At 41.6% G+C, this 12956-nt stretch overlaps 1 protein-coding gene across 3 annotated transcripts in view; it reads left to right on the top strand.

The window, feature by feature from the left end:
- LOC148183281 (protein FAM219A-like) overlaps nucleotides 1–12956 on the top strand; it is a 285636-nt gene that overhangs the window by 165157 nt on the left and 107523 nt on the right. For all 3 annotated transcript variants that reach the window (XM_088061500.1, XM_088061499.1, XM_088061501.1), the window contains exon 2: nucleotides 5676–5775. In XM_088061500.1, the coding sequence (XP_087917626.1) occupies nucleotides 5676–5775 (100 nt within the window). The remainder of the gene's footprint in view (nucleotides 1–5675; nucleotides 5776–12956) is intronic.

Below are 12956 nucleotides of genomic sequence, written 5' to 3'. Positions count from 1 at the left end.
CTAAGCCTGTCACAGGAAGCACTGATGTGGTCACTCTTTTACCTCCCTTCCTAGCTCAACCAGGGATCTGGTTTGTCTTTTTGTACATGTAATGACCTCCCTTGACCTGTTTCCACTTTGTGCAGTGCTTCTGTCCCATCCTGCTTGGCAGATTTAGGAGAAGGTAGCTGGATATATTCTGTGTGGTGCATGGGAGAAATAATAAAGTTCTCAAGAGGTTCAATAACAAACAAGTTTTACTTGCAAACTTTAGAACATTTAGATAGAATATGGTACTTGGCAAGGCTTTGACTGGATATTTTAGTCAGGCTTACAATATATTTTGAGTAGGTAGGAGAAGAAAGCAAAAGAGAAAAAGAAAAAAGAAAAAAGAAAAAAGAAAAAAGAAAAAAGAAAAAAGAAAAAAGAAAAAAGAAAAAAGAAAAAAGAAAAAAGAAAAAAAGAAAAAAGAACAGAAGAAAGAAGAAAAAAGAAAAAAGAAAAAAGAAAAAAAGAAAAAAGATAGGTAGATAGTCACCAATCTAGGATCCAGCATGGTCTCAGCAGCTTTTAAATCCAGGGTAGCGGAGTGTGCCGCATGGTACACACTTGGCTGTCTTTTATCAGTTTCCTGGGGCCCTCCCCCAGACAGGCCTTTGCTAATTGCAGCGCTAGTCTCACACCTGCGCTTTAAACAGTGCCAGAATGTTCTTGGCTTCATTTTGAGGCTTATGGTGGTCCTATGCAGTCAACTGCCCCCGTTATAGTAGCAGCTGACTTCAAATGGTCATGCTCTATGCAGCAGAGTGTGAGAAGGCTCAAGGAGTAAGCGGGAGTGGGGAGCAGTGCTCCCATTGCTTTCCCACTGGATTGTTTTGAGCCAGTCAACCATCCCTCCAGTCTCCTACAGCTTCTTTCCATGCTCTGCAATATGCTGTGGCTCCTTGAAGGGGATCAGGGACAGATGGTTTGATTTCAGCTGATAAAGAGGCTGCCTTCAAAGGAGAAGCTAGGTGGAAGCCATCTGGTCTGGCCTGATATCTCTTTTTTGTGCTGTCAATGGGAGGCCGAGGAGACAAGCTGGAGCCAGATGGAGATCAGCTTCATCTCAGGGAACATGGAGGGGAAACAAACTCTCCTTTAAAAACACTCTCATGCCAATAAGTATTGTCTGCTTTTCTTTATTTCAAACAGCTTCTGCCAATCCCAGTTTACCTCAATATATAAGGTATGCTCTGGTCTTTGCTCAGTGTGCTGTGCTATGTGGAAGATAGCAACACTAAATATCTTCAGATGCTCTTAAGGGACAGGCAGGAATATGGCTGGCATTTTGTATGCTGCCAACTTTAAGCTCAATGTGGTAAAACGCTAACCATGCTGATCACTTCCCATCTGCAGCGTCCAGCAGTGCTGCAGCTGTTGGACACCTTGCTGATTCGAGCCTCAATAGGTGGTGTAGGGTTGGCAGGATCTCCAGGCCCTTTGCAGTGCATAAACTGCAGTGCTACAATAACTGAGAGAATTGGGAATGAGCATTGTAAATAGGGGAGAAGATGAGAGCTGCTATTTCTGGGAATAAAAATAGGTTTTTCTTTAGGAACCTCAATTTTACAGTTTTTTTTCAGCATTGGGAGGGGAAGAAGTGTCCCTGTGTTACCAAAAACTGGCAAAAATAAAGCTGCTTAACACTAACACAGCATTAAGAAGCAGGTATTTGTTAATCAGTCAGATGCACAAGGAGATAGTTCTTCAGAAATATTGTGCATGCTGAGTACAAAAAAAAGCTCCTGTTTATATACTATGTTTTACATACTCTGGGTTGAAGCTGGCTGGATGCCAAGTACCCAACAAAGCCTCTATATTACTCCCCTCCATAGCTGGACAGGGGAAAGAAAATATAACAAAGGGTTCATGAGTTAAGGACCAGGAAAGATCACTCACCAAATAATGTCACAGGTAAAACAGACTAGAATTAGAGATATCAATTAAATTTATTGCTAACTGTATTGGTTTAGGGTAAATTTGGGAGAAAACTAGGGTTTTTTTAGAAAGTAAATATAAGTGGCTCTTATTTTAATTGGTTTGGGAAAAGATTTCCTTGAAGGAAAGTGAAAAAATATTTTTATTTAACAGAAATTGAATATAATTAAACAATAAAACTTTGTGTTGTTTGAAGAGATGGTAAATTTAGAAAAGTCTTTTTTATGGGGTGTAGCTTGGCTCGCTCAGTCTTTTATTAGTCTTTCTGGTGCTGGTAAGTGCCAAGGCCCAGGCCCCAGTGGGCTACAGGTGTGTGCTCTTGGTGTTTTTTTTGATTTTTAGTTTAGAGCAGGTTTGAACAGATCCAAGAAAAAAAGGAAAAAAATCAGTCTGGAAAACTTCTCTGCTTTAGCTAGCTAAAAATTAACTAAAAGCAAAGGAGAGCTCTGTCTTGCTATCTGTCCATGCTGCAGACAACACAGTTTGGAGAAGCATGAGGGAAAGCGAGTGCCATTTTCTGAAAAAAACCTGCATGCTTCTTTCTCTTCTTTGTTCTCGGAACTAGTCTTAAAGGTGCAGAACATAATATGTAACATAAACAGAACAGACGATTGGGGATACAAGCCTTATAAAGTTACTTTAGGACATTCCACCCATTATCCCTATATTGTCAGCTTGTTACTAAAACTAATATATGTTTTAACTTTACAAACACATATATTATATTATACATATACACATATATATACTTATATACAGACAAGGGTAGTGATATTTAGCAAACAGTGATATTTACTTATGGTTTTTACTTAACAATTAGATTTTATTTGAGGTACACATTGTCTTGTTTTATTTTTTTGCATTATCTATTATGTGTAACTTGGTTTCTGAGCAAAGACAACCCCATGGATGGGTTTGTCTGTACTTAAAGCAGAATTGATTTAAATTGGTTTCTTTTTAACAAACTTGTGATATGTAATACTGGGATTTTGTTTGTGTTTAATGTACATAAGGGCTTAGATTGGGTAGGGCTTGTTTGGTTGGTGGAACTTCAGGTGTTAGCTAGGTGTTTTTTGTTAGATGTTGTTTTTAATTTTTGTAAGATCCCCCACCTGTTGAAAGACTCCCGAGCTGTTCACCAGTCTTCACAGAAGTAATTGTGAATGCCGTTTATTTCTATCTTTAGCACACCTTTTATAGGGTTCTACAGGGTCTGCAGGCAGAGTAAGCTACTATTGGCTAACACACACAGGTTTACATTTTTTCTCCTACACACAAGGATATTGTTTTGCTTTACTCTCTCTTCTGCATGAAGGTTTCAAGGACTTTAGCCTTTAATATCACGACTTATTTCAAAGGCTGGTTTGTGCATACAGGCCTTTACTAATATATAAAATATAGCAACACCCACCCAGTGCTTTAAGGTGTTTTTTAATAATCTTTTTTAGTTTTTTTTACTTTACTTGTAGCTGGTGAATGGTAGGGGATATGGTATACTTATTTAATACTATGTTTTTTAGCTTAGGTTTTGTTAAGACTGTTTTTAAAATGAGTTTTGTTGTTTGATTTAATTTTTTAGGGGTATTATGCTTTTAAAGGGCTTGTTTTTTAAGGTTTAGGATGGTGTTTTGAGCAGTGGCATGAGGCACAAAGTAGGTTTTTAATATTTAGTGGTGGTTTTTACTATTGTGAGCATGTAGTACTTGTTTTGGTGGATTTGGGGAAGGGTGACGTAGTTAATTTGCTAGGCTTTTTTATATTTATATTTGGATTATTCTTTATTATATTATAGGGGCTTTACTTGCTTGGCTTGTTTGACCACAATACATGTTTTACAGTTAGGGATAACTTGAGAAATACTGTTTATGGTTAAATCTACTCTGGTTTTGTGTTTACTTATAGGTGGCGTTTTTATTCTGATTACTTGAGGCACTGTGAGCTTATTGAACTAGGAATAACTTTTTTTGTGTCGCTAATTAAAATTTATTTTTGACACTTATTTTTGTAGCTTGATTTACTTGTTTATTGTTTTGGTGTTTCTATATAGCTTGATTTTTCGGGATATGGGTATTTATATGACAGACTTTTGTAGACAGTTTTTTTTACTTTGGTAGTGATTTTTTTACTCATTAGCAGCATAAATTGGGGGTTTTTTGCACTGCTAATTAGTTTTTTAAATTTCTCCATCAATTTTTACAGACCATTGGTTATTATTTATGAATTACTGTAGAGGTAGAGCATTGTTTACTTTTCTTTTTTAGCAATGTCTAAGGGTAGTTGAACGACTTTGAGTTTAGCAAGTTGGTTTGATTTACTTTTTTTTAAGCAGGTTTTGTGACTTGTGTTGTGACATTATTCTAGTGTCCCCTGCCCCTCTGCTACTACTGTCCGCCCACAGCAGCCAGGGAGGCATGGGAGTTAGATTAGCTTCCAAAGAAGACCCTAAAAATGAGCTCCTTCCCTTTGCTGAGATGATAGTTACAGCTTTATTTCTTGGGATCCTTCGGGGTGAGATGGCAGGAGGGAAAGAGGAAAGGAAGACTGCTAATCGATAAGCAGTCCTTTTTCAAGGCAGGGGAAAGGAGTGGGGGGGATTTACACAACCAGTAAGGGGAACTGGGGAGAACAAGATAAAGGAAAGAACTTGCAAGTCTACATTTTCGGGGGTACATTTTTTGGGTCATACGATTTTTCCTAACTGCATTACAACACTGTACCATAGAGTAAAAAACTACCTGAATTAGCTTGTATTGAGAGACCGCCAGACTATTCACTGAGTCTTCACAGAAGTATAGTGAACGCCGTTTATTTCTATCTTTAACACACTTTTATAGGGTTTGACAGGGTCCGCAGGCTTAGCAAGTTACTATTGGTTAATACATATGGTTTACAATCTTTCCCCAATACACAAGGCTATTGTTTTTCTTTCACTCTCGCTGCTCGAGGAGAGTTTCAAGGACACTACCTTTAATATCACCACTTATACCAAAGGTTGGCTTGTGCAGACAGGCTTTTACTAAAATGTCATGCTTTTACTCTGTTAAAATGTTTTACTACAAGCTTGTCTGCAAGTAGGCATAATGGGGTATACTCTGTGTTTGAAGAACTTTGGTTTTCAGGGGGATTTCAGTGACAGTGAAAAATGCTGTGTTGACAGATACTGAAATTAAATCTTTCTAGTTAGCCAAAACAAAATAGATCCAGGTTGGTAACTACAGACTTCTTTACTCCTCTCCAAGAGAGACTGGAGATTCAATTCTCTTACTCATTCAGTCCTCATTTCTTCTGAGATGGACTTTAACACAGCTGGTCATGAGCTTTTAGTCATGAGGTAGACTGGTCCACTTGGAACTCAGCTGAAAATGTAAGTATGCTTCATACAACACCCCAAAGAGTCATCATATGAAAATTGTTTTGGACTACTGCCAGAGCAGGATGAATTTGAACTGGTGACGCACCCTCTATATTATATTCCCAGTATTATCTATCATATAAGCCAGGTGTTGAAATCTGGTATTTTCAGGGGTACTGTAAGCCTACTAAACATGCTTCCAAAATTTTGTCTAGGTTTCCCTAGGGTTCAGCCATTCAAAACACTAGCATGTTCTCTGTTCCTTCTGAATGTGGATGGGATTGGACTCACTTAACAGTCAGAGAACAGATTGCAGAATGTTTAGCTAAATTATTCTGTTTTGTTTCATTTTCTTTCTCAACAGGATCCAACAGCTGCATCTATTTTGGACAGAGATTGTGGTACAAGAGAAGGAGAGACTGTAGCCATGAACTATAAGCCATCCCCACTTCAAGTGAAATTAGGTGAGTCTGCTGATGGAGAGTAAAAAGGCTGAATCCAAGGTCTGAAATATGGTGAGGTGTTTGTGGCACCATATGCAGATCTAGACATCATCATGTATGTGGCTGAGCATGCCAGCTCAGCTCAGACAACTCCAGAGCACTTTATCAGTGTGATTCTTCTGCAAACATGCAAGGACACTTTATCATGGGCCATGCTAGAGGAAGAAAATGATGCCTTGAAAGGAAAACAGCTTTTTAGACCTACAGATTTTTATCAAGGCTTTGGATAGGAAAAGAATGAAGATCATATAGAGGGAGTGTATAGAAGAGAAGACAAGATAACTGCAAACAAAAGGGAAAGGATCAAAGACTTGGACTCAGGAAGAGCAATGTTACTGTAAGCTGGAGGGTTTATAGGTTTGTAAAGGTGCTATTATTTCTATGTCCCCTGTTTCTCTGTTACCACTGTCCGCCCAGCTGCAGCCAGGGAAACAGGGGAGATAGTATAGCATAGAACAGAAGAACTAAAAAACGAGGCCCTTTCCTTTGCTGAGATGCAAGTGCAGCTTTATTTCTTGGGATCCTGCGGAGAAGAAGAGCAGGAGGGAAAGTGGAAGAAGTATTGATAAGCACCTCTTTTTGAAGGCAGGGGGAAGAGGGTGGGTTACTTTCACACAGCAAATAACGGGAACTGGGGCAAAAATGGATACGGGAAAGAAGCTTACATTCTACATTTCAGGGGTACATTCTTTGGGTCATACCATTTTTTCTAAATGCATTACATCTCACCCTTCATTATCATACAAAAAGTCTTTTGAAGGGCTATGAGATTATCTTGATACAGGTCACGAGTTTGTCCACCACTTGTGATTGGCGGGCCGGTTAGATTGCTTCTGGTCCCCTAGTTCTATGTGGTTGATCTCTGAGGTAGTAGAGACTAAACTTTTGAGAGCTTTTAAAACTAAATAACGGACAATCCTGAAGGCTAGCACGATTAGAAACAGAACAACAAAAAACAACAAGATTGTTTTGATTATCAAGGTCCACCATCCTGTGAGTCCCCAGCCTTTAAACAGCTCACTAAACCAGTCCTCAGCTTCTTGCTTCACTTGTCCGATCAAGTTCTTCATCTCTCGGAGGGCTCCGTGGACGTTGGGAGCTTTTGAGGACAGGTTTAAGCAGCAAAGTCCTTCAAATTCCTGGCATTCGTGTCCATGCAGCAACAGAAGGAAATCAATGGCAGCTTGATTTTGGAGTGTGGCCTGTCTGGTAATATCTTCATCTTCGAGGAGGGAGCTGAGGGCAGCTGATGTTAAGTTGGCCTGTTTAATCACCCAGCACTCCAAATGTCCTAATTCATCTAGTGCCTTGGCAGCTGCAACCCATGGAAGAAATATGGATGCAGCAACCCTTTTTGATTTTGCCCAATGAAATATATCCGAATCACAATTTGAGTCTAAAATATCAGTGCTTCTTTTGTGGATTTCATGGGTAGAATTGTCTTTCCTAGTCCATCTAATAATTTGGGTTTGGTTGGGTGCAAACAGGGACAGCCTCCCAAAAGTGCAAGGCCCCCCTCGAAGGCGAGAGGGGACTCCTGCCCATGCTTTATCTCCACATATTAGAAATTTACCTTTAGGGAGGATTCTTGGATGTGAACGGCGAGGATCGTCTGTTAAGGCCTGACTTAGCATACCACACCATTGTTTTGCTTTGTATTCTTTTCAATACTGGATTATGTGATTGTATAGTTTTGTGTCTGGCAGTAAGTTGTAAATCAAGTGAACACAAAAGGGTGCAGGAGCAGAACCTAATAGCTCTAATTCTTGGGGCTCTTTATTAGCTCTGGGCAGTACTGGTAACCACTTTTCTATAGGATTTTTCACTGCCACAGCTCGCTGTTTAAGGTTTTCATGTGGTTGGTCGCTATGTGTCTTAGGCATTGTATTAAACTTGGGATAACTAAAGCTGGCTGTAAAATCTTCAGCCTGCAGCGGGATTCCTACCAGACAGGTAGACATAGGGTCTTTTGCTGCTGCAGTGGACAAGCAGATATTGTCTTGTTGAAGTGTGTGTGCCAGGGTCACCCAGATGTTCTGTCGTGGCTGAGGGACAATCCAGGCAGTGGTCAGGCTGCTCAGAGTGAGCAGGAGGATAGCTGAGGTAAGTCTCACCATGGGTTTGAGTGTGAGGTAGGTTTTTTCTAAAAGAAAAGAAAGAAACATTTTTAAAACATATTCACAGTCAATGTAAGCAGGTCAGAGAATAACCAGAGGTTAGGAAGGTTTCTTCTTGTTTTTCCCAGCAACGTCTTCTTTTGGAAGCAACTGCCACTTGTCTCTCTTCTTCTTCTGCTGGGGCTGGGTTTTTGGGAATAAAAGGTTTTACCCATTTTTGAGGAATCCATCGGGGGCCTGTGGGGGTGGATACACACACGTAACCACACCCCCAGGTGACAAGTTCATAGGGGTCCTTGGTTTGCCAGGTTTCAGGGTCCCTGATTAAAACCGGTGGATGCTGTGACAATTTAAACTGATCACCACTGTAAAAATGCCAAGTAACTGGAGGATTCATGTTTTCAAAAGAACAGTTCAGGAAATTGATAGAAAACATAGCTTTACAAAGCTTTTGCTGTGAAGACATCCACACTGTCCCACTACTTTGCCTGGCTAGGACTTGTTTGAGCATCTGGTGTGTACGCTCAATCACAGCTTGACCTGTGGGGGAGTGGGGAACGCCAGTTTTATGTTCCACTCCCCAATGCTGGACAGATTCCAGGAACTCTTTGGATTTATACGCTGGGCCATTATCTGTTTTAATTTCCTTAAGGATCCCCAGCACTGAAAAAGCCTGTACTAAGTGTTGTTTGGCATGTACAGATTTTTCTCCTGCATGAGCAGAGGCATACACTGCTCTTGAGTATGTATCAATGCTCACGTGTACATACTTAAGGCGACCAAAACTGGGGATGTGAGTGATATCTGTTTGCCACACCTTACAGCTTCCAAGGCCTTGGGGATTAACCCTGATGCCTAATGATGGCACTGCCTGGAGCTGGCAATTGGGACAGGTAGCCACAATGGCTTTAGCCTGACCCCATGTCAGCTGGAACTGACGGATCAGTCCTGGCACATTTTGATGGTATTGCTGGTGTCTTATCTTGGCCTGTTGAAACACATCTGGGAGATGTATCTTTTCGGCTGGAGTTGCAAGGGAGTCAGCTTTCCAGTTCCCCTCAGCGATTTCACCTGGTAACGGGGTGTGAGATCTTATGTGCATCACATAGAAAGGATGCTCTGCAGTTGAAACCAAATAATTCAGTTTTGCGAGCAATCTAAAGAAATGTTCATTCTCAATGTCCTTGAGAACTGCCTGCTCTGCTCTGGACACCACTCTCGCTACGTAGGCTGCGTCAGGAACTAAATTAATTGGTTCTGAAAACTTCTCAGAGGCTCTTAAGGCCGCAGCCAGTTCAGCTATCTGGGGTGACCCCTCTACAAACTCAACATCAGCTTCCCAAAGCTGATTCTGTGGATTTCTCCAAGTCATCACCAACTTGTGGGATCTCCTAGGTGCATCAGTGAACACTGTGAGAGCTTTGAGTGGCCTTCGGCTCCTTTTCTCACAAGGAATGAGGTGGAATTCCTCATGAAACAATTTGTGTGATGGTTCATGGACCGAAATTTGCCCACTATATCTATCCAGAGCAAACTGAAGATTAGCATTGCTCTGCAGCAGGTGCTCAAACATGTCTTTGGTCAGTTTCTCAGGGGAGTGTCTGCCTTCTCCAGAGAGTCTGGCCGGAAGGTGAATACACGGAAGGTCACAACCTGCCAGTTCCCGCAGCCTTACCCTGGCCTTTTGAATCAGCTGAGCCATCAGCTCTTGTGGCTTGGTGATAGTTTTGAGTCGTTGATGGGAGAGGAAGACCCATTCTGTTATTAAGAGTGGATCTCTCTGCCCCTCGGCCCACCGGAATATTAACCCATGTAGATGTGGTAATTTCCCCAGGACAATAAATTTGAAAGGCGGCTCCAATTTAAAACGATGTGCCTGTCTTTCTGTCAAGGCCCTTTGTGCTTTTTCAATTGCAGTTTTTGCTTCTGGAGTCAGCTCCCTGGGAGAGAGCAACTCTCTCCCCTTTCAATAAATTGAGCAGGGGGCTCAGGTCTTCATTAGTGAGACCTAGCCAGGGTCGGACCCAGTTAAAGGACCCGCACAGGTAATGGATATCTGCTAGGGTTTTAGGATTACTCATGATTTTTAATTTTTGTGGAACAACAGCCTGTTTAGTTATCTCCAGGCCCACATATTTCCAAGGTGGCATCTTTTGAACTTTGTCTTCCTGCATTTGGAACCCAGCAGAGGTTAAAACTTTAACCACTAGGTCAAGTGTGTCTTGCAGCATGTTGTTATTGGGACAGCACACTAACACATAATCCCTATAGTGGAAGATGATTGCATCTCTTTTTTCAGCACAAACAGGGTATTATAATGACCCTACATACCACTGGCAGATGAAAGGACTGGCTTTCATCCCCTGAGGTAGTACTCTCCAGTGGTATCGTTTCATTGGTGCTTCCCGATTGACTGTGGGAATGGAAAAGGCAAACCGTGATGCATCTTCTGGGTGCTGGGGAATTTGGAAAAAACAGTCTTTATTGTCTAGCACTGCTAATAGCCAATTTTGTGGGAGCATTGTCGGGGATGGCACTCCCTGTTGAAGAGATCCCATGTCCTCTATTTTTTTGTTTATTTCTCTCAAATCCTGAAGGAGGCGCCACTTATCCTTCCCTGGCTTTTTTATTACAAATACTGGGGAATTCCAAGGGCTGGTCCTTTCCACTATGTGTCCCTTTGCCAATTCTTCTTCCACTAATTTTTCTAGCACTTCGAGTTTCTGTTTTCTAGGAGGCCACTGGTTCACCCACACTGGATTGTCATCCAGCCATGTTAACTTTTGCATAGGACGCTCTACAGTGGCCTCCATTAAAAATCCTTGGGGGTCTCAGGAATTGTTAACTTCACTCCCCACTGGGACATGGTGTCTCTTCCCCACAGGGGGCACTTGTAATCAGTGACAAAAGATCAGACACTAGCTAACCTACCCTCCGGGCCTTCAATGTGAACAATTCTCTTAGAGATTTTAGCCAGTTTCACCCCTCCAACACCCTGTATTTTTCATGCCACGGGTTGCAGTTCCCAATGTGAAGGCCACACTGTTTGGGTATGATAGTCACATCTGCGCCAGTGTCAATTTACCCTTCTACATGGAGATGTTCTGATTCATGTGTAAGGTTACACCCCATAATGGGTTTGTCTTCTCCCACCACTTCTGCCCAGTATACCCCTGGTGCTTTGTCATCTACTGGGACTTCTGTTGGAACAGGGATCACTTGGGCTATTACCTGCCCTTTGTCTACATAGAAGGGTGGTTGAGGACATCTTGCTAAGAGAATGAGGTGTGTCAGGTCTCCCTTAATTGTCATGGGGGCTATTTCAATTTCTAGGGGTTTGTGTGCTGCGTCTCCAATAACAAAATACCTACTATCCAGTCCAGCCAGGTCTTGTGAATTATCCTGCAAGTCCACTCCAAAGACAGTCCAAAGGTCAGATCTGAAACAAAAAGCTTTAGCAGCTGCAAGTCTGAATTGCTTTTGCGGTTGCCAGATCTTATTAGGCATGCGTTCCCCACAATAATATTTCTCCAGTCCTCCACCCTGCTCCCCTTTTTCACCCCTTTTACCATTAAAATAGAGTCTTTTTCCTCTTTCAGATATGTCATTTTTGTGTCTCAGCGCTTGACAAAAAAGCGCTTTGTTTTTAGTTCTTTTGTTGATTTGCTACAGCTTCTTTCTGGTGTTTCCCTTGTTGCTACTTTTGAGGACAATTCCTTGCGACATGTCCTGGCTTTTTGCCTGGATGTAGTGGTTTAGATTTTCTAATTTCATTTCCCGGCCAGTGCACCAAATAAATGTCGTGCTTTTAAAGCAGTAACTAAAAAATAACTAGAAAACTTACTTATTTCTTGCTGTGAGATGTGGCTTAGAACAAGAGCAAAACAGGCTTAAAACTTAAAAGGAATAAAGAAAGTTTATTAACAAAATTACAGGAAGAAGAAAAACAGAATAACACCTCCAGAAAACCCTTTTCTCCCCCACTACACAACCATTCTCTTGTTTACATGACAACATAGAGACCAAAAATTTTGGAACTTTGGTGTTTAAAACAGTGCCAATTCCTGCTAGAGTCTTTCCATCAGTCTTTGTAGAGAAACAGAAGTCTTCTTCTGCTAATCTATAGAGTTTATCACAAGAAAACTATTTCTGCTATAGCTTTCTATTTCTCTGATTCCAGCTGCCCATAAAAATCTGCCATCAGTTGTTGTGATAGATTAGCATTTAAGAAAACCAAGAGAAACGCCTAAGGAAGTTAAAACTGCTGGAGGCTGATGGGAGTTTGTCTCCTAGCCAACAGCTGGCCATTTCTAAGAACTGACAGCAGTTTTAACCATTGAAAAGTGAGATAAACCTGTGAACACCACCTTAAGACCTAAGCCTGAGAATTTCTTTGTCTCTTTGTTTCCTGGCTGTGAAAGGTACCTGAGCTTTAGCTGGCTTCCCGTCCCCTGCCCAGGCCATGCGGCCCGGGCGGGGGCTGGGCTGAGCCTTCCACAGCTCCCGGCCGGGAGATGGGACTTGCGAGGCTTGCCCCGGGCTCTGGCCAGGCCAGGCCGGTCCCTGGCTCGGCTGCAGTTTTGCTGTGTCTGAATTCACCAGAGACTGCCGAGTAAAGAAAGAAAAAAAGCTCTTGACCTGCGGCGGGCTGAGACAGTGACCACACTCTCCAGAGCAGCCATGAAGAATCTTCCATCGCAGACAACTCCAGCTGCTGCTCCGGCAGAGATCACAGAACCATCTACAAAGCCTGGGCAAGATTTTAACCTTTTAATTACCCAGATGAGACTTGCAGATTAATCCTTTTTTCCAGAGAAAGAAAAAGAGAGTAATCAACATGTAAAGAGATTTTATAAACTATTAGAGAGAGTAAAGAAAATAATTAAGCTTCAGAAAAAGTAGAGAATAAAGAGATGCTTTAATTAAGCTGAAATATTTTTCTGTTAAAGCTATGGAGATGGACAATAATGTTCTGAAAAAACTCCTTTAATTCATGACAGAGTATATTGAGAGGAATGGAGTGTT

The sequence above is a fragment of the Pseudopodoces humilis genome, chromosome 12 (genome assembly GCF_049639895.1).
Source record: "Pseudopodoces humilis isolate 2021_Gansu_Grassland_sample_001 chromosome 12, ASM4963989v1, whole genome shotgun sequence".
Taxonomy (NCBI): Eukaryota; Metazoa; Chordata; class Aves; order Passeriformes; family Paridae; genus Pseudopodoces; species Pseudopodoces humilis.
The sequence above is the reverse complement of the archived record's forward strand: the minus strand, read 5'-3'. Positions and strand labels throughout refer to the sequence as shown.